The sequence below is a fragment of the Toxorhynchites rutilus genome, chromosome 2, assembly GCF_029784135.1.
Source record: "Toxorhynchites rutilus septentrionalis strain SRP chromosome 2, ASM2978413v1, whole genome shotgun sequence".
NCBI lineage: Eukaryota > Metazoa > Arthropoda > Insecta > Diptera > Culicidae > Toxorhynchites > Toxorhynchites rutilus.
Genome location: NC_073745.1, coordinates 48,705,929 through 48,732,618, shown reverse-complemented (window position 1 = coordinate 48,732,618; position 26,690 = coordinate 48,705,929). Strand labels below are relative to the sequence as shown.

The 26,690-nt window shown below is 40.7% G+C and overlaps 2 protein-coding genes across 5 annotated transcripts; one reads left to right on the top strand and one right to left on the bottom strand.

The window, feature by feature from the left end:
- Window positions 1-1,264: 1,264 nt before the first annotated feature.
- On the bottom strand, window positions 1,265-3,188 carry LOC129768030 (UPF0489 protein C5orf22 homolog). The gene is made up of 3 exons (XM_055769392.1): window positions 2,973-3,188; window positions 2,284-2,913; window positions 1,265-2,216 (listed from the first exon to the last, which is right to left on the bottom strand). Exons 2-3 carry the CDS (start codon window positions 2,688-2,690, stop codon window positions 1,397-1,399), a joined length of 1,227 nt encoding a protein of 408 aa, XP_055625367.1. The 5' UTR covers window positions 2,691-2,913; window positions 2,973-3,188; the 3' UTR covers window positions 1,265-1,396.
- A 13,940-nt stretch (window positions 3,189-17,128) lies between these two features.
- Window positions 17,129-26,474, top strand: LOC129767745 (two pore potassium channel protein sup-9). 4 transcript variants are annotated; one of them, XM_055768910.1, is made up of 6 exons: window positions 17,129-17,380; window positions 17,452-17,644; window positions 17,830-18,112; window positions 25,539-25,663; window positions 25,730-25,917; window positions 25,980-26,473. In XM_055768910.1, exons 2-6 carry the CDS (start codon window positions 17,518-17,520, stop codon window positions 26,286-26,288), a joined length of 1,032 nt encoding a protein of 343 aa, XP_055624885.1. In that variant the 5' UTR covers window positions 17,129-17,380; window positions 17,452-17,517; the 3' UTR covers window positions 26,289-26,473. The 4 variants fall into 4 exon arrangements, with proteins under 4 accessions (XP_055624885.1, XP_055624883.1, XP_055624884.1 ...); XM_055768908.1 differs by having other exon boundaries at window positions 17,130-17,380; window positions 25,539-25,917; window positions 25,980-26,471; XM_055768909.1 differs by lacking the exon at window positions 17,129-17,380 and adding an exon at window positions 17,731-17,752 and having other exon boundaries at window positions 17,458-17,644; window positions 25,539-25,917; window positions 25,980-26,474.
- Window positions 26,475-26,690: the final 216 nt, after the last annotated feature.

The following is a 26,690-nucleotide window of genomic DNA, read 5'->3' as shown; positions in this document are numbered from 1 at the left end:
TTTTCCTCGATACTGGAAGCCCACCAGTGGTTAATGCTAATTCGATAACCACCTGTTAATAGCACTTGATTGAAACATATTTGGTCACAGTGTTACATGGATAGAAAACATTCAAATAAACTCTTTCACATGAATGTATTTTTAAATTCCCAGAGGAACTGGTAGATTATTTTCCAGAAATGATTAGATCTTTCCAGAACTTTCTCGATGCTGAATGGCATCCAAACGGAAAGAATTCCGCGCGTGTATGTGTGTGTAGCGATGTCTTCCCGGGGAACCGTTTGTGGCATCACTCTCCTCCTGATGGATTCCCTTCTGGCCTAGGGTGCACAAACAGGCTCTTGGTGACACCGTTCATCCGCGCTTTCATGATAAACGAAGAGCTTCACCACAACAGCGACAACATGCTCCAATCGCTGTTCAATTAGAACTGAGTGAATTTCCGAGCGGCGCTCGCTTATATACCGATTGGTGATTTCAATAGCCTGTTTTGAAAGCAATTTTAAGACTATTGAAACAAGTTTTTGTATCAAAAAGTAACAAGTATAAAACTCGTAGACATTTTATCTTTCGAATGAAGTGTTTATCGTACCATTTCGTTCAGTTGTTTAGGAGCTATTAACGCTCAAAATCTCGGTCTCCGGCGTAACGCTTTCGTTTTCGAAACTTTGATTTTACACCCCGGTATACAAATGAAAGACGTAGTTCTACGTCAAAATGGAGAATACATCTTCAAATATAACTCAAACAAAAACTAAAATATTCGAACACTTCACTTCATTTCTAGCATCCGAAAAAGAATCACGAAAATTCATTTGTTTTCGACCTTCTAGACAGGGGTCCACCCTTAAGTGGTTTATTCAGCAGATCCCAGATCAGCCCACTTCGGTGAACTGTTGGCAAAGCATCACGGGAAGGATTGCCGCCTTTAAGGCGTAAGACAAACGTATCATTCTTTCGCGTGATCGAGGCTGGCGACATCTAGCGAAGTTTGCGTGTGCGTGAAGCAAAGGTACCCTCTCCCAGATTAGCACTCTTGAAGTTAAGTCTTGTTAGAATATGAAAACAAAAATCAGTTGATGTGTTTAGATCAAGCCTCCGACGCGAATTGGGTTTCTATCACACTAAATGAGTTAACTATCTACCATAAAGAGAGAATTACAAAATGATCCCTCCAATACAGCGCTTCAGGTGTAACTATTCATAAAATTATTAGATCGAATTGGTTGGCATTGAAAGCAATGCTAGATGAAATTAAAACGAGTTTGGTTTTTTCGTTTGTACGAAGAAATAAATTTAATATTCAGAATTGATTGTAATATAAACGTAAAAGGAAACGTCGCTGCAGCTCTAACATCGCTCTCTCGAAAGCGATTCGAGATAATGTTCTGTATACTTAAAACCTAAATTCCTGATCTATATAGTACATTGTGGGTTCGTCAAGTTCAACTCGAAGGCACTTCTTCAGTGCCGCCAGCACCAGCTCCTGGATCATTTCCACTTGCTCGGCAGGGGTGTAATCGTCCTCGCTCGATCGGGACATAGTGATTACCGTTGGTGCGGCTGGAAGCTTTGTAAGGAAGCTCTCGAACTGGGCTATCATCGTGTGAATTTCCTCCTGGGTCGATTCATGATGTGGGAGATTTGTAATGTCGCAAGTGCAACCGGCGATGTAAATCATTGACCAATCAATTTCCTCATCGGTGTATTCCTTCTTTAGAACCGCTGCTAAACTGGACACTTTCTCCAGCAGTGCCGAGTACTCCTCGCTGATATCTTGCTGGTAATCGACGAAGAAGTGCTTCAGATTTTTTCCTTCAGCCAAATAGATGAATACCGATTGGAGGAATTCTAGCTTCTCTTCTCGGTTCTTTGCGATCCGTTGTCGCTTCTCTAGATCGTCTTCCGTACCACTGTCGGTTTGATCGGGCGAGACAAAGATTTCCTTAAGCCTATCGTATAGTCCAACTTCTTCGTAGATCTTCAAAAAAGGATTGCGTGTGCTGAAATAGTCCAAATCGACATCCAGAATATAGCCATCCTTAAGATCATCCTCATCGGTCACTTTGTACTCTACGATGGAGCAAACTTCTAGCTTCAGCACTTTCTTACTCTCCAAGTGTTCCTCCGGCTGATAGCACCCTTCTGACACGAAATACTCCAGCGTCGAATCGGTCCGAATGCTGCCTTCATATTCTCCTACATGAAATAGGTATCTAGAACAATCAACGTTGTTTTTGAGATATGCTTTGTGATAAATATGAATCTCATCAAAATACTCACTTGCCCTTCGGTATCTGGTCGGACCACTCCGGTTTAATCCACACAATCCGCTCCAAGTGTCCGGCGAAAACCGTGGGCATTAGCCAGTTCTCAGTGCTGATACAATTCAGCAGGTTCTCCTTGTTGAACACGCATCTGGCTTCCATATGTTTCGGAATGCACATGTCCGGATGGGAATCGAAATGGATAATTTTGTTCCCTCGCGCCGGAAGATGTCTCGTGTCGAGACACCGATACAGAAAGGTCAGCACGTCATGATGATCTTCGACGATAAATATTGGAACCTTGGGGAATACTCGTGTGCTCATGGTCGGTTGTTCCCCCGTCTGGCTGTTACTTTCAGGGACAACGGCCGCTTGTGTTGATGTTGTGCTGATAGATCGCCCCTCGCCATCCTCGTCGCTCATCTTTTCCTTCCCGCTATTTTTCTCTCTTTCTATCGCTGGCTATCTATTCGATTAAACAACAATCTACGTGTTACGCCCAGTGCTGGCTGTGCGCGTATATATTACTATTCCACTGTCTGCCTCTGTGTCTCGAATGCGAATGCCTCCCTCTCCCTCACGACAGTCCCCGTCGTGTGCGTATACGTTCACGTTTCCTCCTCAAGGCCTTCCAGCTGACCTCTGTCTAAAGGTAAGTTTTGAGTTTTTTGTCGTAGCCTTCCATGCCAAATCATAGATACACACTCTTTTCCACTGTTCCGAAACTTCGTTACGCTATTCTACGAAATCCAGGACAGCTTAGTAACCCATCATTAGATCAACGCAGCCACAGCACACGCGAGACTCACCGTTCATCAACTAAATCATACGTTGTTACACACACGGCAAAATACCTTCACGCAGTTCAGTCCGACAAACGGTGGACTCTCGCGCTTCTTGCTACAACAGAAAATGTTTATGTATGCAGCTGTGTAGTAAACGGTTTGTTTGGAAAGACGCACACATTGTCGTGCACAAACGTCAAAGCCAGTTAGCAGCTGCTGCCACTAGGGTTGCCAGAAAAGAAGACATGTCCAACTGAAAACATTAAGCTTGGTTGACATTTCGAAAACATTTCAAAATACAGTGATTTGCAACTTATTATGTGACACCAATAAAGGGCTGTCCACATACCACGTGGACAATTTTAGGGGGCGTAGGGGGTATGAAAATGTCCACGCTTGTCCACGGAGAGGGGGAAGGTTGTATAAACTATGTCCACGTGGACGCGAAAAACAAATATTTTTTTTTAATATAATCACCGATACATTCTAAATTAAATAAAAACTGATCCATATCCAAGAATTTTGAAACTTTCCGCTTATAGTGAGTATTCCGTATTTATCAATAAACGGATTGAGCTGCCTGAGAGTGCTTCATATATTTTTACTAATATCATTGAACTTCTTCACTGAAATCTGTATTCTGAAATAACTCATGTAAACTGTAAGCGACAGAGCTATTTTGTATGATCCTGTAATTTCATAGTTGCGGTCTAAGCATAGAAGTTCATAGCTCAAACCTATAAAAAATAATAGTCAAGTTTTCATGATATTACACATATATTAGGCTGTCAAAAAAGTCCTGCGGTATTTTTTTTGAATTTTCATTTGTTTATAAAATTATTTACAATCATCTGTTTTAAGTCAAATATGCGCCGTTTTGTTCGATGACTTGTTCCCAACGAGATGCCAACTTCATAATACCCCTATTATAGAAGCTCGCTTCCTTATTGGCAAAAAACTCGGATAGCCAATTTTCACAGGCCTCTTTTGTGGCTAACTTCTGACTACCTAGCTCGTTCGCCATGGACAAAAACAGGTGGTAGTCACTTGGTGCAAGGTCCGGACTATACGGCGGATGCAAAAGAACCTCCCATCCGAGCTCCCGGAGCTTCTGGCGCGTCACCAAAGAAGTGTGTGGCCTGGCGTTGTCCTGATGGAAGACAATGCGGCCTCTGTTTATCAAAGATGGCCTCTTCTTCATGAGTGCTACCTTCAAGCGGTCCAGTTGTTGGCAGTACAGGTCCGAATTGAGCGTTTGGCCATAGTGAAGCAGCTCATAATAGATTATTCCTTGACAATCCCACCAAACACACAGCAGAACCTTCCTGGCCGGTCTGGTTGATGACTTATCCCCAGCTCTTGGCCGATGCTACGGCTGCTACTATGCCGGTCTTTCTCGGCTAATTCAGCGATTTTGTCGCAATTTTCGACGACAGGCCTTCCGGAGCGTGGCGCATCTTCCGACGACCTCTACACCAGAACGAAAACGTTGAAACCATCGTTGTGCGGTGGAAATGGAAACTGTATCGGGTCCATAAACTGCACAAATTTTATTGGCAGCTTGAGATGCATTTTTGCCTTTGTCATAGTAGTACTGTAACATATGTCGGATTTTCTCTTTATTTTGCTCCATATTTGCGACACTATAACTCACCAACGACTTAACCAAATAAAACACTGCCAAGGACTATATTATAGCGCGCAAAAATACCTTTCCAACAAGCTATGGTATGACTCGATACAATGAATACAACTAGAACTACGTGCTTACAACGACACCTCGCGGAAATACCGCAGGACTTTTTTGACAGCCTAATATATATAATTTTCTATAGATTTTTTTCTATCGAGAACAGCTAGTCTTAGGATAATAATGTCTGTATAATTTTTCATGCAGAATTTATAAATTTATAATTATTTTCTCGCATTACTTTCTCGAAAAGGTAGAATTTTTCAAAGACTTGGAATTCCGTAAATTTCTAGGAATTAATATTTACATTTGCGTGAAATGATCCATGCACCACTAGTCGTCACACTTGAATCAGTTGATCCAGTATTCTTTTTTTTTCACAAAATTTCGCATATAATGCAGTTGTAAAACATTTAAATTGATGGATTGAAGTATCTGTTAGAAGTTAAAAAATACTTAAAATTTGTCGTTTTTCAAGGGTTTTTATTATTTTTTATAAATATTATAAAAATAAAGTTGATTGTTTCTATCACCAAAATTAAAGCTCTCCAACCCTTCTACAATTCCTTCCTCGACACCACAATGTTATTCCTATTGTTATCTTTCACTATTTAAAATGTTCCACAATAGAAAATTTACTCATCTTTCAAATGAATGCAATTAAATTCTTCTAAGTAGCGTAATTTTGAATTGGGGTCAGCAAAAAATGAGTCTCAAGAAAAATTCAACTTTCACAGCTGGGAATCAATGTATCGTAAGTTGTCTGATGTCATTTTTCCCCGCAAGCCCTTTGAAAGTCATCTAGACACTCAATGCAGAATGGCCCATAAGGATTACAAAAATAATAAAATATTTTAAAACGCCTTCAATACCGTCTAAAAATTCTCTGAACTATGGCGAAAAAGGTTTTGACTTGCGCTACCGACTAAAGTTGAATCGGAAATCCAGAGTGAAAATGAATCGGCATTTACTGTGATCGATCATATTTCGGAGTGGGCAAAGATTTGTTTCATCTAAAATTTTGAGTAACACTGTAACACTGTTACAATGCAATTGACAAATAAAACAATGCATTTGTCAAAGCAATAACTGAATCTTGTATAGAACATTTTCAAGTTTCCACAATTGCCCTTCGATTTGCTGTGCGATCGTTATGTCATTAAATATTCATAATCCAAAATGAAAGGATTATTTTTCATTCGATCGAGAATATCTCGGTAGTAAAAGGTTCTACTGGAATTCCATATGAATCAAATCAAAGCGAAATAATCAAGTTGACTGGATTATTACTGGCGTTTATGTGATATCAACACATTTTTTTTGCAAGTGTTTAGATTGTATTGTAAAATATTGTATCAAAATTAAACTCACAAGAAGTATGTGCTTTGTTATGCCACTCATTTCTCTACCATACAAGAACAATGGGCCACAACATTGCACGTACAGGGTAGAGCAATTAAAATTTGAAATAAAAACAACTTGAGTGGAATTAAAAATGGAAGGCGCAAATCAGTTATTTCCTTAATTATTTTAATTTAAATAGGAAAAATATCCACGTGGACAAAGGGGGTAGGGGTATGAAAATGTCCATGCTTTTCCATGGAGGGGGAAGGGGAGTCTAAAACCGTGCTTTTTCTGTCCACGTGGTATGTGGACAGCCCCTAATTAGACATCTGATCCTCTAATTGGACATTTTCTTCCTTTGTTTCTACAACACGATAAATTTTTAGGAGTGTTTTCAACCCAATGCGCCTAGAAGTATATACTAAGGTGGGCCAACTTGCTAAAACCACTTTTCAGCCATCTTGGAAGTCTGCTGTGTTTTGTTTGTAAACAAAACACAATACGCTATTGCCGAAGCTCGCTCGTGATCAGTCTGTCTCTTTCACGCTACAAGCAAATAATTCCCCTTCTACTTTCTTCCGTGCTGTTTTCATATACCGCTCCCCTAACCAACTTAGTGACGAAACGGCCTCACCTAGTACCATAGACCCGTCTTGTTTTCAACCATTTTACTAGATTATGTGCACTGATACAAACTCGAGTTCATCACCTCTATTCCGTTACACGTTCGGCGATTGGATTTCAATCCGATCGGCGAATGGATCAATCCGATCGAGTTCGAATATTTTGCTTTCTACCCGTTCGCCTCAAATCCTAAAGGGCGGTGAATTTCGAATTCGAACTTTCATCGCAGCAGTCAGACAACTGTGAAACCAAAACAAAAACAAAAACGGCACGTTGTTTTAAAAGTTATATTTTCTGCAGGAAATTATTTATTGCGCATTCGTCTACATTTGAATTAAAAGTAAAACCATGTAAAATAATATAGATTTCGATTTACAAATTTTCTCATTGATTTTTAGAGCGGTAAGCGGCCACAGGAGGTTACTCATCAGACTCTAAATACCACACAGCAACGATACGGATGTGATGGTCTATCATTTAGAGAAGCCTCGTTTTGTGAACATATTTTCAGGAAACCGGCAGGATGTGGTTTACATCTACAAGGTGGACAAAGTTGTGAAGGAAAAATATCCCTCACCCGAAAAAAAAATTTCCAATTACACGACGTCAATTGGATCAACGCTACATTCGAATTGTTGCCCTGGCATTCCCCAACTTTCCAAATGCGGTCAGGTTGATACACCTGAAGAGTGGCACAGTTTTCCGAAATTTTCCGATGATGAAGGCAAACCTTGGAAACGTATGGCTGCAATTTTCGCCTTGTAGCGGTTTCATAGCGAATGGGAACCGACAAGGCGTGGTTTCTTAAGTATAACCTAAATCTTCAAAGTGTAGTTAGTAAACGTGAGATGAACTCAAAAAATTTATAATTTTTTAATAAAACGAAAGAAAATTACAATCTCAATAAATCGCTCAAAAATAATCCATTTCCATTGAGCTCACTGCTTCCAGCTTCTGTGGACTTTGCTCGAGGACAATCTAATTGGCGGTTTCTCGGAGTAATCACAAATATTCATGCGACTTCCGGCACCTCTTGGTTCACCGTGAAGGGATACTGTTGTACCTTGCAAGCTTCCAGCATGAGGATAGCGCGTCGCAAATTGGTCAGACTTAGCGGTAATTCTATTCTTCCCAATGTGCTGAAATGCAAATAGTGCTGTTACATTAACGAAACAAACAAATGACAATCTTACATTAAAAATTTTAAGAATATTCTTCTCAGATGGACCGCGGGAATAACCCGTCAAATCCATCACGTCCACCATGTCATATATCCCGGCATCCGATGGATTCATCTCGATGTGGTCCGTAAAGTTCCCGCAACAGACACATGATGCAAGTTTTCTTACCAGGCCCCGGAAGGACCGTAGAACAAGAGATGCCGAAAGTCGCCCTGGGAGCAAATATTAATCAGATGCGTAGCTTGCGTTTTTGGTAGTCCAGTTTGGGCAGCTCAAGCGGTCGGTCAACATAAAAAGTGTATACAAATATACAAATAAAATATTCCTGAGCATGGAAATTGCTATTAAATTGAACTTTTATACACAGATGAGACAGAGCGCACCAAATATAAACAGTGCCCTTTAGAAATTTAGAAAATGTCATCCTCCTCAAGAGATGCTAGATGATTTTTTCATAAAATCTTTGTCAAAAATATGAAATATTGATGTGTATAAATATCTGCCAGTTACCTTTGTTACCGTGAGAATAGCAAAGTGATGTTTAAAAAAGAGGTTGTTAGCGCAGGGAACTGAACCAAGCCTTAAAGAAAAGATATACCACATCCCTGGAATCTGCAACATGATAGACTTATATACCAATAAAATTGCGAACAAATCTGCAAATTTGGCATCCTTGCAATGATGAAAAACAAATTTCGAAATAATTCGAAGTCGAACGGATTGATAGATGTGCCTAATCGAAGTCGAACGGGTTACAAAATGCATCGTTTTGCTAATTTCGAACCCGATCGGGAACCGGAATAGAGGTGCATACCTCACCATGCAGTTTTCGAAGCAATCTACTTAAAGGGGTTTTCAATAAGAGCGCTACAAAAGCTTTTTTTTTAAATAAAACAAAAACGGTTTTGGATATCAATGAAATTCTTTATTCATGTAAAAGTACATTTGATGCCATTATGTATGGAACTCGATTTCTTTTGCATGGTCACCACGGGCACGCTTGCAGAAGTCCAGACACTGAACCCAATTTTTGACGATTTTCAAGCATAAATCGGCCGATACTGCTGCAATTTCACGTTCGATATTCGTACGAAGTTCATCAATCGACGCTGGCTTGTTGGCATAGACCATAGACTTGACGTAGCCCCAAAGGAAATAATCAAACGGTGTCAATTCACCATTTCGCGAGATAACATGCTTACCAAACTTGGTTTTGAATAAATCGATTGTTAAATTCGCTGTGTGGCTTGTGGTGCCGTCCTGTTGAAAATACATATTGTCCAAGTTAATATCATCCAATTCGGGCCAAAAATATTCGGTTATCATTGAGCGGTAGCGATTCCCATTTACAGTAACGTGCCGGTCTTAATCATCACGGAAGAAGTACGGCCCAATGACGCCGTCGGACCATAAACCACACCAAAGCGTAATTTTTTCGGGATGTAATGGTGAGTCATGGAGTACGTGTGAAGCCATTCAGAGCCTCATCGCCGAAGATGATTTTTCGATGAAAATCCGGATCATTTACAAGTTGTTGCTCAGCCAAATTCACGAACATACGATGCTGCTGGTGGTCAAGCGGCTTCAGTACTTGCGTCAATTTGATCTTGTAAGGATGTAGGTCAAGATCTTTTCGCAAAATTCGCCACAACGACGTCACAGAGATGCCCAATGCTTGAGAACGACGTGTGAGAGACAGGTTTGGGTCTTCCCCAATTGATGCATTGGCGGCAGAAATATTCTCGACACTACGGGCACTTCTTTGTCTCACTGGGACGCGAGCTTTTTGTACTGTGCCTGTTGAATAAAATTTTTCCACTAGACGCTCAATTGTTGATCTGGTAGGACGATTATGACGACCATAAATTGAACGTAGCGCTCTTAAAGTTGAGGCTATTGACTCTGAATTTCGGTAGTAAATTTTAATAATCTCGACTCGTTGGATCGTATATCTTTCCATTATAAAATAGCAAACCTTACTGAAGAGAAATGTCAAGAAAAATATGGCGTCGTTCACTGTCCTTATCGGTCTACTTTATATGTTCGTTTCTTTGTTTCATATACCAGAAGGGCTGGAATCGTGTACGCTATACGAGGCAGTCCGATAAGTGCTTGGCCAACAAAAAAAGCAAAATTTTTGGAAAAGTGGCGATTTATTTCTCAACATAGTCTCCTTTTAGTTCGATACACTTGACCCAGCGGTGCTCCAACTTCTTTAATCAATCTGAAAAATACGTTTTCTCGAGGTCTGCAAAGTAGGCCTCCGTGGCGGCGATGATCTCCTCATTCGACTCAAATTTTTGCCTTTTCAAGTTTGGAAACAAAAAAAAAGCCGCACGGGGACAAATCTAGAGAATATGGGGGATGGGGTAGCAGATCGTAGTGTAATTCGACCAATTTTGGCTGTGGCGACGGCGGAATTTTCATTTTTTCATTTTCCTGAAATCCGTGGACACGCCCGATTCCACACACGGTCAAAACAAAACTACGAGTATGATTCGGCTGAAATTTTGAAAGTAACTGTTTACGAGAATGTACTACACGATAAGTAATCTCTCTTGCGATACTGACACCATCGGGCGATGAGGCTAAGTATGGGAAATTGCAGAGAAAATAAAAACACGTGTGCTCGGTTCGGTTGTCAAGATAGAGAGTGAAATTACACGTTTTTTTGTATATAGGGGAGAATATAGGTTTACAGTACAGTGCAAATTCAATTTAATTAAATTCATCGGTTACACTGTTAATATTCCGCCTTAACCGGGAATTTAGGCTATGCCCAAAATCTTCTGTGCTTGTACAAATTTGGGTGCTGCAACTGGTTTCGTGAGAGTATCGGCATTTTGTTGATCTGAACTGACGAATTGCAATTTAACTGACTTATTATCCAGCTGTTCCCGCACGAAATGATGTCTTACATCAATGTGTTTACTTCTAGGTGAGTAACCAATCTCTTTTTCTGCCAGACAAATCGTACTGCGGTTATCGCAGTTTATTGGAACCGACTGTACATCTCCAAACAACTCGGCACGGAATCCACGCCACCAAAGTGCCTCCTGTGATGCAGCCGATAGAGCCATGTACTCGGCCTCTGTGGTAGAGAGCGCCACCGTTGGCTGCTTGCGACAACTCCAAGACACGGATCCACCACCATACTGAAAAACATATCCGGTGACCGATCTTCTTGAGTCAGGGTCATTACCCCAGTCAGCATCGCTGAAACCTTCGAAAACTGCCTCATCTCGATTCCGGTAAACCAGCTTCATCATTTTGGTACCCTTGAGAAATCGTAGAATGCGTTTGGCTGCCATCCAATGAGCCTCACCAGGGTTACTGCAAAAACTGCTTACGGCGTTGACTGCATACGCGATATCCGGTCGTGTACACTGCGCTAAGAACTGTAGTCCACCTACTAATTCACGGTACGGAACATTCTGCATCCTCGTCTTCTCTTCTTCAGTCTTCGGTTCCATTGCTTTCGTCAATCGTTGATTCATCTCAGCAGGTGTCGAGATCGGGTTACTGTCAACCATGTTGAACCTCTGCAGTAACTCATCGATGTACCGTTCTTGATCTAACATAACTGTCCCATCGTTTCGAGTGATCCGTATGCCAAGCACCTGATTGGCTTCTCCAAGATCTTTCATATAGAATTTAGCTGACAACTGTTTCTTCACATCGTCGATCCATTCCGGTTCATTCGAAAATATTAAAAGGTCATCGACATAGACTGCAATGACGATGATACTGTTTCCATCAGACTTGAAGTAGACGCACGGGTCGTAACTTGATCGCTTCAGACAAATGCTCTTCAGCTGCGTGTCCAGCTTTACGTTCCACACTCGACTTGCCTGTTTCAAGCCGTACAGCGCTTTTCGCAGGCGACACACTTTGTGTGGAGTCTTTGAATTAACGAATCCCTCCGGCTGCTCCATAAAAATTTCTTCGTCGGACAAATTTCCTTGCAAAAAGGCTGTTACAGCATCCATTTGATGCACACGTAAATCCATTTGAGCTGCCATCGCCATTAGGTACCGGATGCTGGCATACCTGACTACAGGCGAATACGTTTCGTTGTAGTCGATGCCTTTCACTTGCGAAAATCCTTTAATCACAAGTCGAGCTTTCAATCGCTCTACTGACCCATCCGAATTTGCCTTCACTTTGTAGACCCATTTACATTTTAGAGGCTTCCGCCCCGGTGGCAAATCTGTCAGTTCCCATGTACCGTTCAATTTCAGAGCCTCAAATTCGACTTCCATTGCACGCCGCCACAATAGCTTTTCGTTGGACCGCATAGCATCTTGGAAAGACTGCGGCTCAGTGCCAACGTGCGTAGAAGTTTCCTGCGAAAAAGGAGATTTTTGAGGAAGAACACTGCACGTCATATCAAAATTATGATACTTGCCTGGAAGTCGGCGCTCCCTCTCACTGTGCCTGACAACATGTTGTAAATCTTCTTGTGGTGGAGGGAGCGCAGTCGATTCTGGTGTGGGCGCGTCTGCTGAGTCATATGCGCTATCAAAGTAGGACTCATCACCGTCACTACTATCGGATTCTGGAACCACTGCTTCTGTTGTCATCGTTCGACCACTATCGTTGGGAGCTGATTCATCTTCAACAAGTAACTGCATTGTTGAATACTTGCTTCTCTGAACCACATTGGTTCCCCCTTCCTTCGAATTCTCGGTTGAAGTTTTCTCTTCCTCGCTCAAAAAGACGATGTCGCGAGCTACTATAACCCTTTTTGTTCTTGGTATGTAGACACGCATTCCCTTCGACTGTGTAGCGAAACCAAGAAAAAATACCGGGTTCCGATTTCGCATCCCATTTACATCTGTGTGCTTTCGGTACATAGCACATAACCTTTGCACCAAACACTCGTAGCCCCGACAGATCCGGTTTCTTGCCACTGAACTGCTCCTCTGGTGTTACGGTCACACCCTTTGTTGGCGATCGATTGATTAGAAAAGCTGCCGTTGCTGTTGCTTCAGCCCAAAAACTTTTATCCAACCCAGCATCAAACATCAGACATCTCGCTTTCGTTTCGTTTCTTTGTTTTTAAGAGGCTTTAAACTTTGCAGTTCATTCGCCTCCATCTCGCTTTCTCGACGACCGTTCGATTCATGCGCTCAGCTAATCCGTTCTGCTCTGGATTGTAAGGAACTGTCATTTCATGGTGGATGCCGGAAGAGCGCAGAAACTTTCGCATTTCCTGATTAACGTACTCCATTCCATTGTCTGTTCGGAGCCGCTTAATCCGTTTACCTGTTTGGTTTTCCGCAAATGCTTTAAAATCCTTGAAGCATTCGAAAACTTCCTTTTTGGAGCTCAGGAAGTAAATAAACAGCTTTCGACTGACGTCGTCGATAAATGTCAGGAAATATCTGCTACCGCCAAGAGACTCGTCTTCCATAGGGCCGCAGAGGTCGGAGTGAATCAACTCCAGAACCTCACTTGCTCTGGATCCCTTTTTGTTAAATGGCTGTCGATGATGCTTTCCTTGCAAACATGTTACACAGGATGGAATCGATGAATTGCTGAACTCAACACCTGTCACCATTGTTCGAAGTTGCTTCAAGCTTTGCTCGTTCAAGTGACCCATTCTACGATGCCACAGCATTACATCGGCTTGGGATTTTGCTGCACACGAAATTTGTTTACCGGTCAAACAAAGTTTATAAAGACCTTCTGTCTCTTGTCCAACAGCTACCACCTCGTTGCTATTCGAACGCACCTCACATACGTCCTTGGTAAACAATACACGATAACCTTTGCTGCATATTTTGCTTACGGATAAAAGGTTTATCGCTAGGTCTGGAATGCACAATACATTAGACATCGTTAGCTGGCATGATTCACCTCTGATGTTTGCGTTAAGCTGCACGCTGCCACAAGCAACGACGGGTACTTCATCATCATTCGCTACATTCACTTGCTGCGATACTTCCTCAGCGTTTTCAAGAAGCGCCCTGCTGCTGCACATGTGCGAAGTCGCCCCTGAGTCGAAAATCCAGTCCATCTCAATGCCGTGTGATTTCTGGAACATGCTCATCGCTGCGTGCCGCTTGTCAGATTTATCCTGTTTTTCCGTTGGATGTTTCTGCCGACATTCCGAAGCATAGTGCCCCAAACGTTTGCACTTGAAACACTTTACAGTGGATTTGTCACTTTTCTTCTTCCCTTTCTGTTGCTGGCTGTAGAAGGCTTCCGCATTGCTACCTGCTTTTGGAACCGTGCTCATTTTCACGTCCTGGAGAATTTTCGCCTTTACAGCATCTGCTGTGATACGTGTTCCGGACGCCTCGAGACCCATTATCATCGGTTCGTACATCTCGGGCAATCCCATCAGCAACAAACTTGCCAACCAAGTATCGTCGACCACAAAACCAACTTCTGACAACTTGTGGCTGGTCGACATCAGCTCGCTGACATATTCCTCTACCGACGAACAATCAGATAAGCGTATACGTGTCAACTTACGCAGCAGTCCGATCCGCCGGGTCATCCCATCATCCTGGAATGCATTTTTCAGGTTTGTCCAGGCTTGTTTTGCTGTCCTAGCGCTCTGGACTAAACTGTAGTTTACCGGTTCAATGCTCAGGCAAACTGTAGCTAATGCCCGCAATGACTGCGCATCCTCCGGATCAACCTCCTGTCGTGTAATCGTATCCCAAGTTCCTTCCCGAATCAAAAGCATCTTGGTTGCAAATGCCCACGAACTGTAGTTTTCCCGGCCATGCAATCTTTCTATTGCTGGTAACGAAATGTTTCCTCCTGGAGCTGCAAATCGCGGATTGTTTACTTCCGCATTCTGATTCCGCTCGTTGCTCGTACTACCACCACTCGTAGACATTTTTACCGATATTCAAACACTTCTCAAGCCGACCGAAAAACAAAAAACGATTATAATCGCGCAAAACTTTTCTGCCTGCCTGGGCCCATAACCTATGGGAAATTGCAGAGAAAATAAAAACACGTGAGCTCGGTTCGGTTGTCAAGATAGAGAGTGAAATTACACGTTTTTTTGTATATAGGGGAGAATATAGGTTTACAGTACAGTGCAAATTCAATTTAATTAAATTCATCGGTTACACTGTTAATACTAAGTGCTTGTCGGACCTCCCCCGTAAACTAATAATGAAATAATGGATAGTAAAAATATTCTTCGTTCTATTTGTTCAGAGCTTGAAAAAAGTCCGAATACGTGTTTCTACACTAAAATACCTCCCTTATAGTGTAAACTATGGCATCGTCAACATCAACTCGCATAGTTATTCCAGTTCACTACAGTTAGACTTGTACCGGCAGCCGGGACACTTTGTTCGATCGGGAAATTTTCCCTCAACGGATTTGGTACCAGTGCCCGTCGAGGGCCAGATTCCGATGGGAGTGTCAACATTTTTTCCTCGATATATTTCTCATATCTAGGAGTGTTCCTAGGGCGATTGTTCAATAGACAGAGCGTTGAGCGTTGTTTGGTGGAACGCAAGGCGGAGTAACGTCTCTTCGGCCTGCGTCTGGGCTATACACGATAGAGTGCATGCGAAGCGGTCACCGAATGGTGGAAACTAAGCGGAGCACGGTCTCGCCAGTCTGCGTAAAAGGGGCACGGTAGGTAGAGATAATGTTCGAGATCGATGTTGGTTGAATTTTTTTTCCTGTAATGCTATGCTGTATACTACCAGGCACAGGAAGGAATCACAAAAAAGCGGAGTCGCTTTCCTATCGAGCAACATGATTCCATACATTCTCGCTGTTCTGGGCCTCGGTATTATCCGGAGATTGCTCCCTTCCACTGGGCGATCATACCAGTGCCGTTGTATGGCCGGGGTATACCGATGGGTGTCGCTTCTTTTCATGTCCCTATTCTTACGATCCTACACGTGTTCCAACGGCACGTATTTCCTATCATTTGCTACAATGTACCTCCTCCTTGTCTTGAGCTGATCTATATCCCTAGCAAAGAATGTACCTGACAAGCTGCTGAAATACTTTGTGAGGAAGTCCATGACCTCCTGATTAGATCTACGATACGGTTGTGCATCGACCTGAACAGGCTATGGTCTGGAGATCGCCACAACAAACGGAAACACACATCGACCACGTTTTGATCGATGGCTAGCACTTCTCAGATATCATCGACAGTCAGAACCAGGCTCTAATATTCCGGAAAGTTCCGGTAATCCTGTTCACCGACGAGAGCATGTTTACCGTCGACCCCGTATCTAATTCCAGAACCGATCGCTATATTAGTTCTTTCCCGGTAAAGTGTTTGGATTGGTGGCTCACGATGGCAAAAAATAACCCGGTATTCATTCCAGAAGGCGACAAAATAAACGCAGGAGTCTACATCGGTATTTTACGTCAGTATGTTCTTCCGTGGATCAAAGAGGAGTACGACACGAAGCCAAATGAGATATTTGAACAAGATGGGGCTCCATGCCACAAATCGAACCGCTATCAGATGTGGTTGCAGGAACATCTGCCGTTCCGGGCGAAAGGTAGGTGGCCGCCATCCAATCTCGATCTTAATCCGCTGGATTACTCACTATGGCGCGTCGTGAAGACCAAGGCCTGTTGAGAGAAATGAATCCTGGCTATATTGTTAGGATGTGCCATGCGTTCCGGATGCGTGTGGAGATCGTAATTGCAACAAGTGGAAACTCGATCAATGATTATCATAGTTTAAAACTCTCAAAAACATCCCCCCTTTGAATAGATTAAAAATAGTTAGCAGATTTGTGGGGAGTTATCAAATCGGATACATGGCTATTTGCCGCTAATAAACCCGATCACTGGCAAACCATTGCGTAGAAGACCTAATCTATTAATGGGATGCAGTATCATTGTAAATAAATCAGAAAATCAATAATATGATAAAGCATATGATATTTTGGTAACAGAATCAAACGTAAACTGTTTGTACCCTTCTTGCAACAAAAGTCGTCTTAATATTTTCTTCTCTGGATTTTACAGTTAATGTGATTATTGGTGGTCATTGAACAGTTAGAGGTAGAATGAAATCCCGGTTTTTGAAAAATCTTATAATTTCTAAAATTCTTTCTATTTTTTGTTAACGTTTGAACCCACATGCCTATCACCGATCGCGCACATATGATTTCGGCACAACGTGCTTTTGGCCAAAGGACGCATGCGCCAATTACGAGGAACGATAGCGCGGGGAAAAGGATCCTGGGTAAATATTTGTGGATGTCCTGACACCACCAGACAAACGTCAAAAGATGGCACCTGTCAAATAAAAGCGATCGATAAACTATCCGCAATAAAAAAATTTTCCTCTACACAAGAGATACGAGCCAAATCTAATTGGTTTTTCTGCGCCAATAGGCTGACGAAATCGTGTAGGAAATACCTCTGAGCAATGTTGAGCTAGAGAAGGATACCCCTTTCATCACAGGATACTGAATGCAAAGCACTTGCATCCGTTTGCTTCGAATAGAATCATCGTCGAATCAACTACGTCACGTAAGCATTCGGGAAATTGGGTCATAAATGTAAATGTGGAAGATGTAACTATGCTAACTCTTTATTGGCAGATCATCTCCATCCGACCATTTCTCTGACCTCCGTCAAATTCGGGTATATTATAGTTAGTGGAAGCAATGAAGAAGCAAAATGTGCGAACTATTTCGTTGATTGTGTGTACCTTCACTTACCTTTTAATCGGGGCGGCCGTATTCGATGCCCTCGAGTCGGAAACGGAAAAGAAGCGCTGGAAGGCACTCAGCGGTGAATACGAAACATGAATGTTTTCTTGTGATATTTCTTACATTATTACATTTCTGCATGTTTATGTTCCTTTCTTCGCTTATTAGTTCATCAACTTTTCCAATGCATGTAAGTTTTTCTGATTCTACAATGTTGTTTATCACCTTGGTCTCAATTATTTACTAACTCGCTGTCTACAATTCTAGCGGTAGAGAATGTGCTCATCACAAGATACAACATATCGGCGGAAGATTTCAAGGTGATCGAAACAGTCATCATGAAATCAGAACCTCACAAGGCGGGCCAGCAGTGGAAATTCTCGGGTGCATTCTACTACGCCACGACGGTGCTGACAACGATTGGCTACGGTCATTCCACGCCGTCGACAGTTAGCGGGAAGATCTTCACCATGTGCTACGCTGCCATCGGGATACCACTGGGACTGGTTATGTTCCAGAGCATCGGAGAACGGGTCAATCGGTTGAGCAGGTAATTATATTAGAAATTCTTGAACTCACACAGTCGGTTTGTTATGATTCGCTATTAAAAAAATTGGTGGGTTTTATCTATGAGATAACCGCAAGGCTGACGTGGGACTACCGTTGGCTTAGTAATCATTTGATTGTATTGATTAAATTATTAATTGAATGAAACAATTTCCGAATTCAATTGATTTCAATATATTTGCTTTATAAGTAAAGAGTTTGAACATGTAAGTCATGTAAGACCAATCCATGCATTGGGATAAATTATGTAACGATGTTCGTTACAAGTAAATTTAATGACCGTTACGTTTGATATGATGCCTAGGACTTCCAAAATATGTGAACGAAAGAATTGTCAAACGATCATTGTATTCTACATTTCCCTCTGAAGTTAGTGCATCTTTCGAGTGTATATACTTCTCGAGTCGCGAGTTTGCTTGATTTGATGAACTTCGGCACTCAGTTTCGATTTTTACATGCACTTTGAACGCATATTATTGAATCAATCGACGTTATCACAGCAAATGGTTATCAGCATTTTGTCTAATCGTCATCAAACGGTATGCGTAGAAATTCAGTGAGCAGAAGATATGCAGGCTTACTGCATCTTCCAATGCAGTCTTGAATAACACCACCGTTTTCAAAAGTTACACTTGAGTCAAAAAAATCCCAAATGCTGTGGAAAACTCATATTTCTTCCAACCCAAAAGAAATACAAAGTTTCGTTCGAATCGAAAATACATGCTTTTAAAATCTGCATTTTTAGTGCGATTTCTATGTTTGTTGTCAAGAGTTACTTCAAGTTTTTTGAGAGTTTTGATTGAGGGGATTTGGATTCCAGAATTTTGGGGTAGGAAATCTTGAAGTGAAGTTTGGGACTACATAACAAGGATTTTTACGTTATCAGGATTTTTGAAAAAAGAGATTGCATAATAATCATGAAGAGGGTTGGTGATATAACCGAGCCTTGAGGGATTCCACTTTCTTAGACTTTTAATGAAGATTTTGTGTTGTTTACTATCGTTCTGAAAGTTATATTTTCTAGGAAACTTTTAACATCGAAACCTAGGCTTCCACGAATCTCCCTGTCCAAGGGATTCGTCAATATATAACCCTTCGCCTACTGCTCAGTGGAAACTAGGATCTACAGGGTCGTAAATAAGAACAAAGGTACATCACTCACACTTATCCATATTATTCTGTCAGATGTAATTCACATAGGATCTGGCAACAAACTTGAACCGAACAAGGAGGTTGAAACTGCGAGCGGATTAAGGTTTCTAATGCTCAAAGGCCACAGGGTCAACTGTTCTATGCCGAACCGCACAGTGAGGGAGGCATGAAGACACCTTTCGTGTCCGAAAAACGCAACAAATAGTGAAATGTAGTGATTTTTCAACACCAAGAACAATTTCAAACTATTCTCATTATTAACATCTTTACTTGGAACAACAAACAACAATATAATAATCTTTTGGAATAAATTAACTATCCTATATAGGGTTCTTCTGTATACTTATTTTAAATCTAAATGTGACGTCACATGCTTCTACTTGCGGTTTTATGAAGTTTATAAGGTTTATGTGGCTCACGGCGACGGATCAGGGTGGGTGGCGATGACGTGATATCTGCGGTGCGAGTGGTACGATGATTTCAATTCTGTTTCTGGTTCATGCAGTTTCCTTCCAACCGTGCAATAAACCTCTCCTCAATCTGCAGAGCACCGACAGACAACACGCACCTCTCTCGACTGCTGAGAGTGGAGGTGCGACTGTTTCCCTTGGATGGATGTGGTATAGTATATTTCCAGATTGCTTAGCCACGGAGACTTTCTACAACACCAGTTCTATTGTTGGTTATTCAATCCTGATCGCGCCGAGGAACACAATGGCGTCTTTGATCCTGGCGAATAACTGTATGTAATACAAAGAAAAAGGCCCTTTGTTGGACCTAACCGCCATGATTAGTCACAATCGCCACATTGTGGTGTCTCGAAACCGCAACGGACCGCATCTTCCCGCTTTTTCACAATCCTACATATGTATATGAATATATTCAAAGATTTACCTTTTTCTCACATAAAGTGTGACTGTACGTTGCACACTTTGGGATAGTTTTAAAGCGAATATCAAACCTACTAACACACAGTTTTCATTCGTCCAAAAGTGGTTCTTTTCCTCACCGTCAACCTACGGAAGAAACCAGGCATGACGTTAGTAAAAATCACTTTTTACTTCTCTTGGCCATTTCGGCCACTTACCCAATTTAATCACGGCGCGCACTAACTGCTCTCTAGTGTAGTCAGGATAGAACTCCGTTGACTCCTGCTAACACGCCGAGCAAGAGGTCGACAATCAACCTTATTAATCTAGAAAACCCGAGCTTTTCGGTATTTATGTTTTGGATCCTGCTCGCGAGTGCCTTCATCCCTACCCGATCCATGGAAGACCTTCTCGGGTGAACGGCAACTGTCATACGCCGAGAGTGAGTGATGAAGTGAGAGACTAGAAGGTGCGGGAAACTGAACATCGTGCGGAGAGTTAGATTTTGGTCGTCCTTCAAGTGTCCTATAAAAAAGTGTGACAGAGTCACACGCTCTATTTTGGAACTACCGGTTACAAATACAGGGTACCTCCATGCTCGATCAAATGCCTTATTTAGATCAAGTGATGCCACATTTGCGTGGTGATCTTTCTCGATAACGTCATGTATAGTAACCTCTAATTCTTCGAGGTTATCTTCTGTGTATTTTCCCAAACGTAAAGCGAACTCTCTTGGATTGAGCAGCTTAGGGGCTGTCCACATACCACGTGGACAATTTTAGGGGGGGTAGGGGGTATGAAAATGTCCACGCTTGTCCACGGAGAGGGGGCAGAGGGTATAGGCTATGTCCACGTGGACACGAAACATGAATATTTTTTCCAATATAATCATAACTTTCCGCCTAACTTAAGTATTCCGTATTTATGAAGAAACGAATTGAGCTGCCTGAGAGTGCTTCATATATCATTGTACTTCTGTAATATCATTGTAATATCATCCTTCACTGAAATCCATATTCTAAGATAACTCGCGTAAACTGTGAGCGACCGAGATATTTTGTATGATCCTATAACTATTATAGTTGCGGGCTATACATAGACGTTCCTAGCTCAAACCTACAAAAATAAACGATTCCATAATGGTTAAGTTTCCATGATATTACACATATGGTTTTTTTTATCAAATACAATTTTCTATAGAGCATGTATAGAGCTCTCGAGAACAATTAGTCTTAGGATAATAATGTCTGTATAGTTTGTCATGCAGAATTTCGTGTAAAATCATTTTTTCTCGAAAAGTTAGAATTTTTCAAAGTACAGCGCGGACTCGATTATATACAGTTTTTGATTTCTTTTCGTATATAATCGAATCCTGTATATAATCGAGTCAAAAAATTTTTTTTTTATTCGTTTTTTTACGCATGTATTTTTCGTTTTTTGAATATTTTTATTCAATTTGGTTTTTGATTCATCTCCTTTTAAGGTAAGTGAAAAACTTAAAAGTAATTTTTATAATTTTTAATATTTTATTATTAATTTCATCGTAAAAATTTATATTGAACTAGATTGTTTCTATCGATTAAATTGAAGCTCTTCTACCACCCTACAATTTTTTCTTTGACACCCAACTTCTATCTTTCTTAATTAGACTGCAATATCGATATAAACTATTCTTGGTAAAAATTCAAGCAAAATCTTCAAAAATCACGATTTTTACCCCACTGTTTACCCCACATGTAATAGCCACTTAAATTGCATTTTAACGTTGAAAGGTTACATTTCTTCTTGAAATAAGTCATATTTGAAATATAAAAAAAAATATTTTTTTCCAAACTGTATATAATCAGGTCCATAATTGTATATAATCGAATCACATATAATCGAGTCCGTATATAATCGAGTCCTACCTGTATTGGAATCCCGTCAATTTCTAGGAATTAATATTTCATTTGCTTGAAACGATCCATGCACCACTAGTCGTCAAACTTGAATCAATTGACCCAGTATTCTATTTTTTTCAGAAAATTTTGCATATATTGCAGTTGTGAAACATTTGAATTGATTGATTGAAGTGCCTTTTAGAAGTCGAAAAATACTTAAAATTTTTCGTTTTTTAAGGGTTTTATTATTTTTTGATGATAAACTCGATTGTTTCTATCAACAAAATTAAAGCTCTCCAATCCTTCTACAATTCCTTCCTCGACACCACAATGTTATTCCTATTGTTATCTATCACTATTTAAAATGTTCTACAACAGAATATTATGGAAAATTTTCTCATCTTTCAAATGAATTCAATTAATTTTTTTTTTATCTGTATTATAGTGACTTTCAACTCATTTGGCTGGTTCGTCACTTTTACTTCCATTTTTGGAAGAATGTCGGGAGTGAGAATTGATTGTTCTATGTAGCGTACTTTTGAATTGGGATCAATTTCATGCAAAAACTGGTCTCAAGAAATGTTCAACTTTCATAGTTGAGATTTGAGCTCGATTTCATAGTTGGGAATCAATGAATCGTGAGTTTTCTGATGTAATGCTTCCACGCGAGCACTTTGGAAGCCATCTAGACACTCAATGCAGAATGGTCTATAAGGATTTGAAAAATAATAAAATATCTTAATACGCTATTAATACCCTCTGAAAATTCTCCGAACTATGGCGGAAAAGATTTTGAATTGCGCTACCGAGTAAAGGTGAATCGGAAATCCATAGATTAGCAGTGATCAATCATATTCCGGAGTGGGCAAAGATTTTTTTCATCTAAAATTTTGAGTAACACTGTAACTCTGCCATAAAACAATGCAAAACAATGCATCTCTGTAGTAAAATGTTCTACTGGAATTACATGTGAATCAAATGGAAGCAAATTAATCAAGTTGATTGGATTATTACTGGCGTCTATGTGATATCAACGTATTTTTTTTGCAAGTGTTTAGAAAATCGTTTCCATTTATCCATTTATTTTTATTCGATTGGCGATTGGCAATTCAGATGCGAATTGTTCCTCATCTGGTCAACTGTAAATTGCGTGTTTCCGTGTTAGCAAAACCAGATAGCCTTCATATATTCGCTTATAATGGAAAAACAAAAAATATCATATAATCACAAGTATTTCCAAATTAACCTCATATGAAGCATGTGCTTTGTTATTCTACCCATTTCTCTACCATACAAAAAAATGGGCCATAACTGGTACAGGGTACAACTAGTGAAATTTGAAATAAAAACAACCTAAGGGGGGACCCCGGTCTGGAAAATCAAAAAAATCGAATTTTTGTTTGTTTTTGCATTTTTGGGAAGCTTATGCCCCTTTTAGATATTTGATTTCGTTGGAAAGTTACAGCTAAATGTATGACCTCACCTGTACGAATTTTGAAACGCGTTTTTCTCGATACCGTGTTTTTTCAACTGGTGGTGTCAGCCTTTAAAAATGGATTATATAAAGCGTTACATAGCCGTTTTTTGATTTTTTGATCTCATTTTTTCGATTTTTTATGTGCTTCAGCGATTTTTTTAAAAAAATAACTCATTTTTAACAAAAATGGCCGCCATTTCGGCAATTTTTCGAATTTTTAAAAACCCCTATGTAACGCTTTAGGTATTGTCCTAATGTTTCAAAATATTCAATGAAATTTGTTCTACGACACCCCGTTGCTTCGGAACCGATACCACCAGCAAGGTACCAATTTTCAGACAGCATCTACGCATCCAGCTGTCAACAGCGTAATAATCATTATTCGTGCACTTAAAAAATGAAAAATACATCTACACATATACCTTAAACAATAACTAAAATACCCGAGCTCTTCACTTTATTCGTAACATTCGAAAAAAATCCAAGAAAATTAATTATTTTCCGACCTTCCAGACAGGAAAAAAATGGAATTTAGGTGCAAATCAGTTCTTTCCTTAATTATTTTGATTATAAAAGGAAAAATGTCCACGTGGACAAAGGGGGGTAGGGGTATGAAAATGTCCACGCTTGTCCACGGAGGGGGAGGGGGGAGTCTAAAACCGTGCTTTTTCTGTCCACGTGGTATGTGGACAGCCCCTTATCAGACTATAAGAAGGTCTTTAAGCGTCGATTCACTATCCTTGCTAAAACTTTTCCGATACAACTCGAGAGAGTCGTAGGTCGGAGACTATTCGGACCATGTTAGTTTTTGCCTGGTTTCAGGAGTGAAACTATTAAACCTTCTTTCCAGCAATTAAGATAGTTCCCGCTGGACCATACCTAATTATAAAGTTTCAATTTACCTCTTAGCCTCCCAATTTTACTCCACAACTCTTTTGATGACATTTGAGGATTGATTTTCTCTCCGAATTTAGCCTAATTGTCCTGTTTGGCTTTGAATATTGCAGATCTAGCTTTGTTATGAGGCGTCTGGAATTCCTTCAACAGAATTGTCCTGAACGGAATGTTTGAGTTGGTGTCCTCAATTTACGTAAAGCCTTTCTTTTGCATTTAATATTAGTTTCAACCCTGGGGGGTCCACAAGAGTCGCAATTCTTTCCAGGATTTTCACTGGTTCTTGGTGTGTGTAATAAAGTAAGGATTGTCTGAGTTTTTGCAGACCAATCATGTCTTGCTAAGAGGCGATTTACAGTATCCAACTTATAACTAGTCCAATGTGCATGTTCGAATTTCCACTTTGGTCAGGTGGGGACTTTCGAAGAAGACTTGCCAAAGGGAAATAATAATGGGGAAGTAATCACTATTACAGTTGTCATCATAGACATTCCATAATAGCTTCGAAACAAGTTGACAAGAAGCGATAGTCAGATCAATGGCAGTAGTAAGACCAGTAGATTATGTATTCTGGTATGTTGATCGATACTTCATAATTTGAAATGGTCAATGCCGATTTCCCCGGGGGCTCTTGGTTTTGAAGTCTGTGTTGGGGAAACCGTATTTTGTTGTTGCTCTGGTTGTTCCTTTTGGATGGAATAGTTTGAGAAGCACAAATCGGGCCAATCAAAACGTGTCAGTTAGGTAGTTTAGATAATGCCTGACATTTCACAATCATTCAATTGTTTATCTCATGAAAAATAACATTTTATACGTTGTGACGGACGCGTAGAAATATTTCCTATCAATTGATATAAACTTCTTTTCGATCTATTCCCCCCATATATTTTTGTTAAATATAGTCCCACGTTAAAAAAACAAATATATCGAGTAAACATCTCATCAACAGTACATCTCATGGGTGTGTACAAATAACACGACAAGCACCCAACCAAGTTCGTGTTAATAACATGTTTTCCGAAGTTCAATGCTGCGATGTCGTCATTCGCTAATCAGTATAAAAGACATCTTTATTTATTTTTCTTACGTAGAAATTCATTATGCACTGTAAACATAAGAATCGATCTTTTTTTGTAGCGTCATTGTTCACGCGGTTAAAACGTCCTTCAACTGCAAGAAAGCAATAGCCTCGGAGGTGGACCTAATACTGGTCGTAACCACGCTGAGTTCCCTGACCATTGCGGGCGGAGCAGCGGCGTTTAGTAAATTCGAAAACTGGTCCTATTTTGACTCCGTATATTACTGTTTTATCACGTTGACCACCATAGGTTTCGGTGATATGGTGGCCCTACAGAAGGATAACGCTCTGAACCAAAAGCCCGAATATGTCGCGTTCGCACTGATATTCATACTCTTCGGGTTGGCGGTTGTCGCTGCGTCGCTGAATCTTCTGGTGCTGCGGTTCGTAACGATGAATACCGAGGATGAAAAACGGGACGAAGCGCAGGCCATTCAGGTGAGTTTCGTTTTGACCTCTCTAAATAAGAATAAGAACGAATTCTTTGGCTTCTGATGCAGGCCATGCAAATTGCTGTCAAGCTGGACGGAGACATCATTACGGGCAACTCGAGCGACTCCGATCGAAGATGTTACGAGGGAGTGTCGATTTCGGGACTAGCACGAACCAACTGTGCCAGTTGTGTCGAGACGAGCGTCGGATACATCATGGATGCGAGCTATCGATATCCGCTGGTGGATTGTGAAATGGCCGAGCTGCGATCGCCAGGGCAGCGCGGCAACACGTTCGATTTGGAAACCGACGATGAAGGGCTAATAAGACCGCTGCGGAGTGATTTCCAACCGAGCCGGGGAAGGGCGTCGGTTTAAACCACGCAGGGCACAACTCTCGGAGCAAACAAAAAAAAAACACACACAAAACGCCAATGGTTTAGAATTAAATATCAGATAAGTAACTTTTTGGGTCTAAATTTTTAATAGAAAAAAATATCGTCGATTTTTAAGCGTTGGTAATTGGGAGCAATCGGTTGATAAATAAAAAAACAGAAACTCGCAAATTGAACGCTTTTTGATTAGATGACATCCATTTCAGCGCTTCAGTGAAGTGAGAAACAAGATAACCCAAATATGTTCCTGATCGAAATGCTTAATACGAGTTATAATATAAAGCAAAATACGAGATTCTCTGACCTAGAATCTTAAGAAAGATGAAGTTGAGCGTTAGAAAGTTCCTTTGCTTTAGATTTCGTCAATTTCAAATGTTATGTAGCT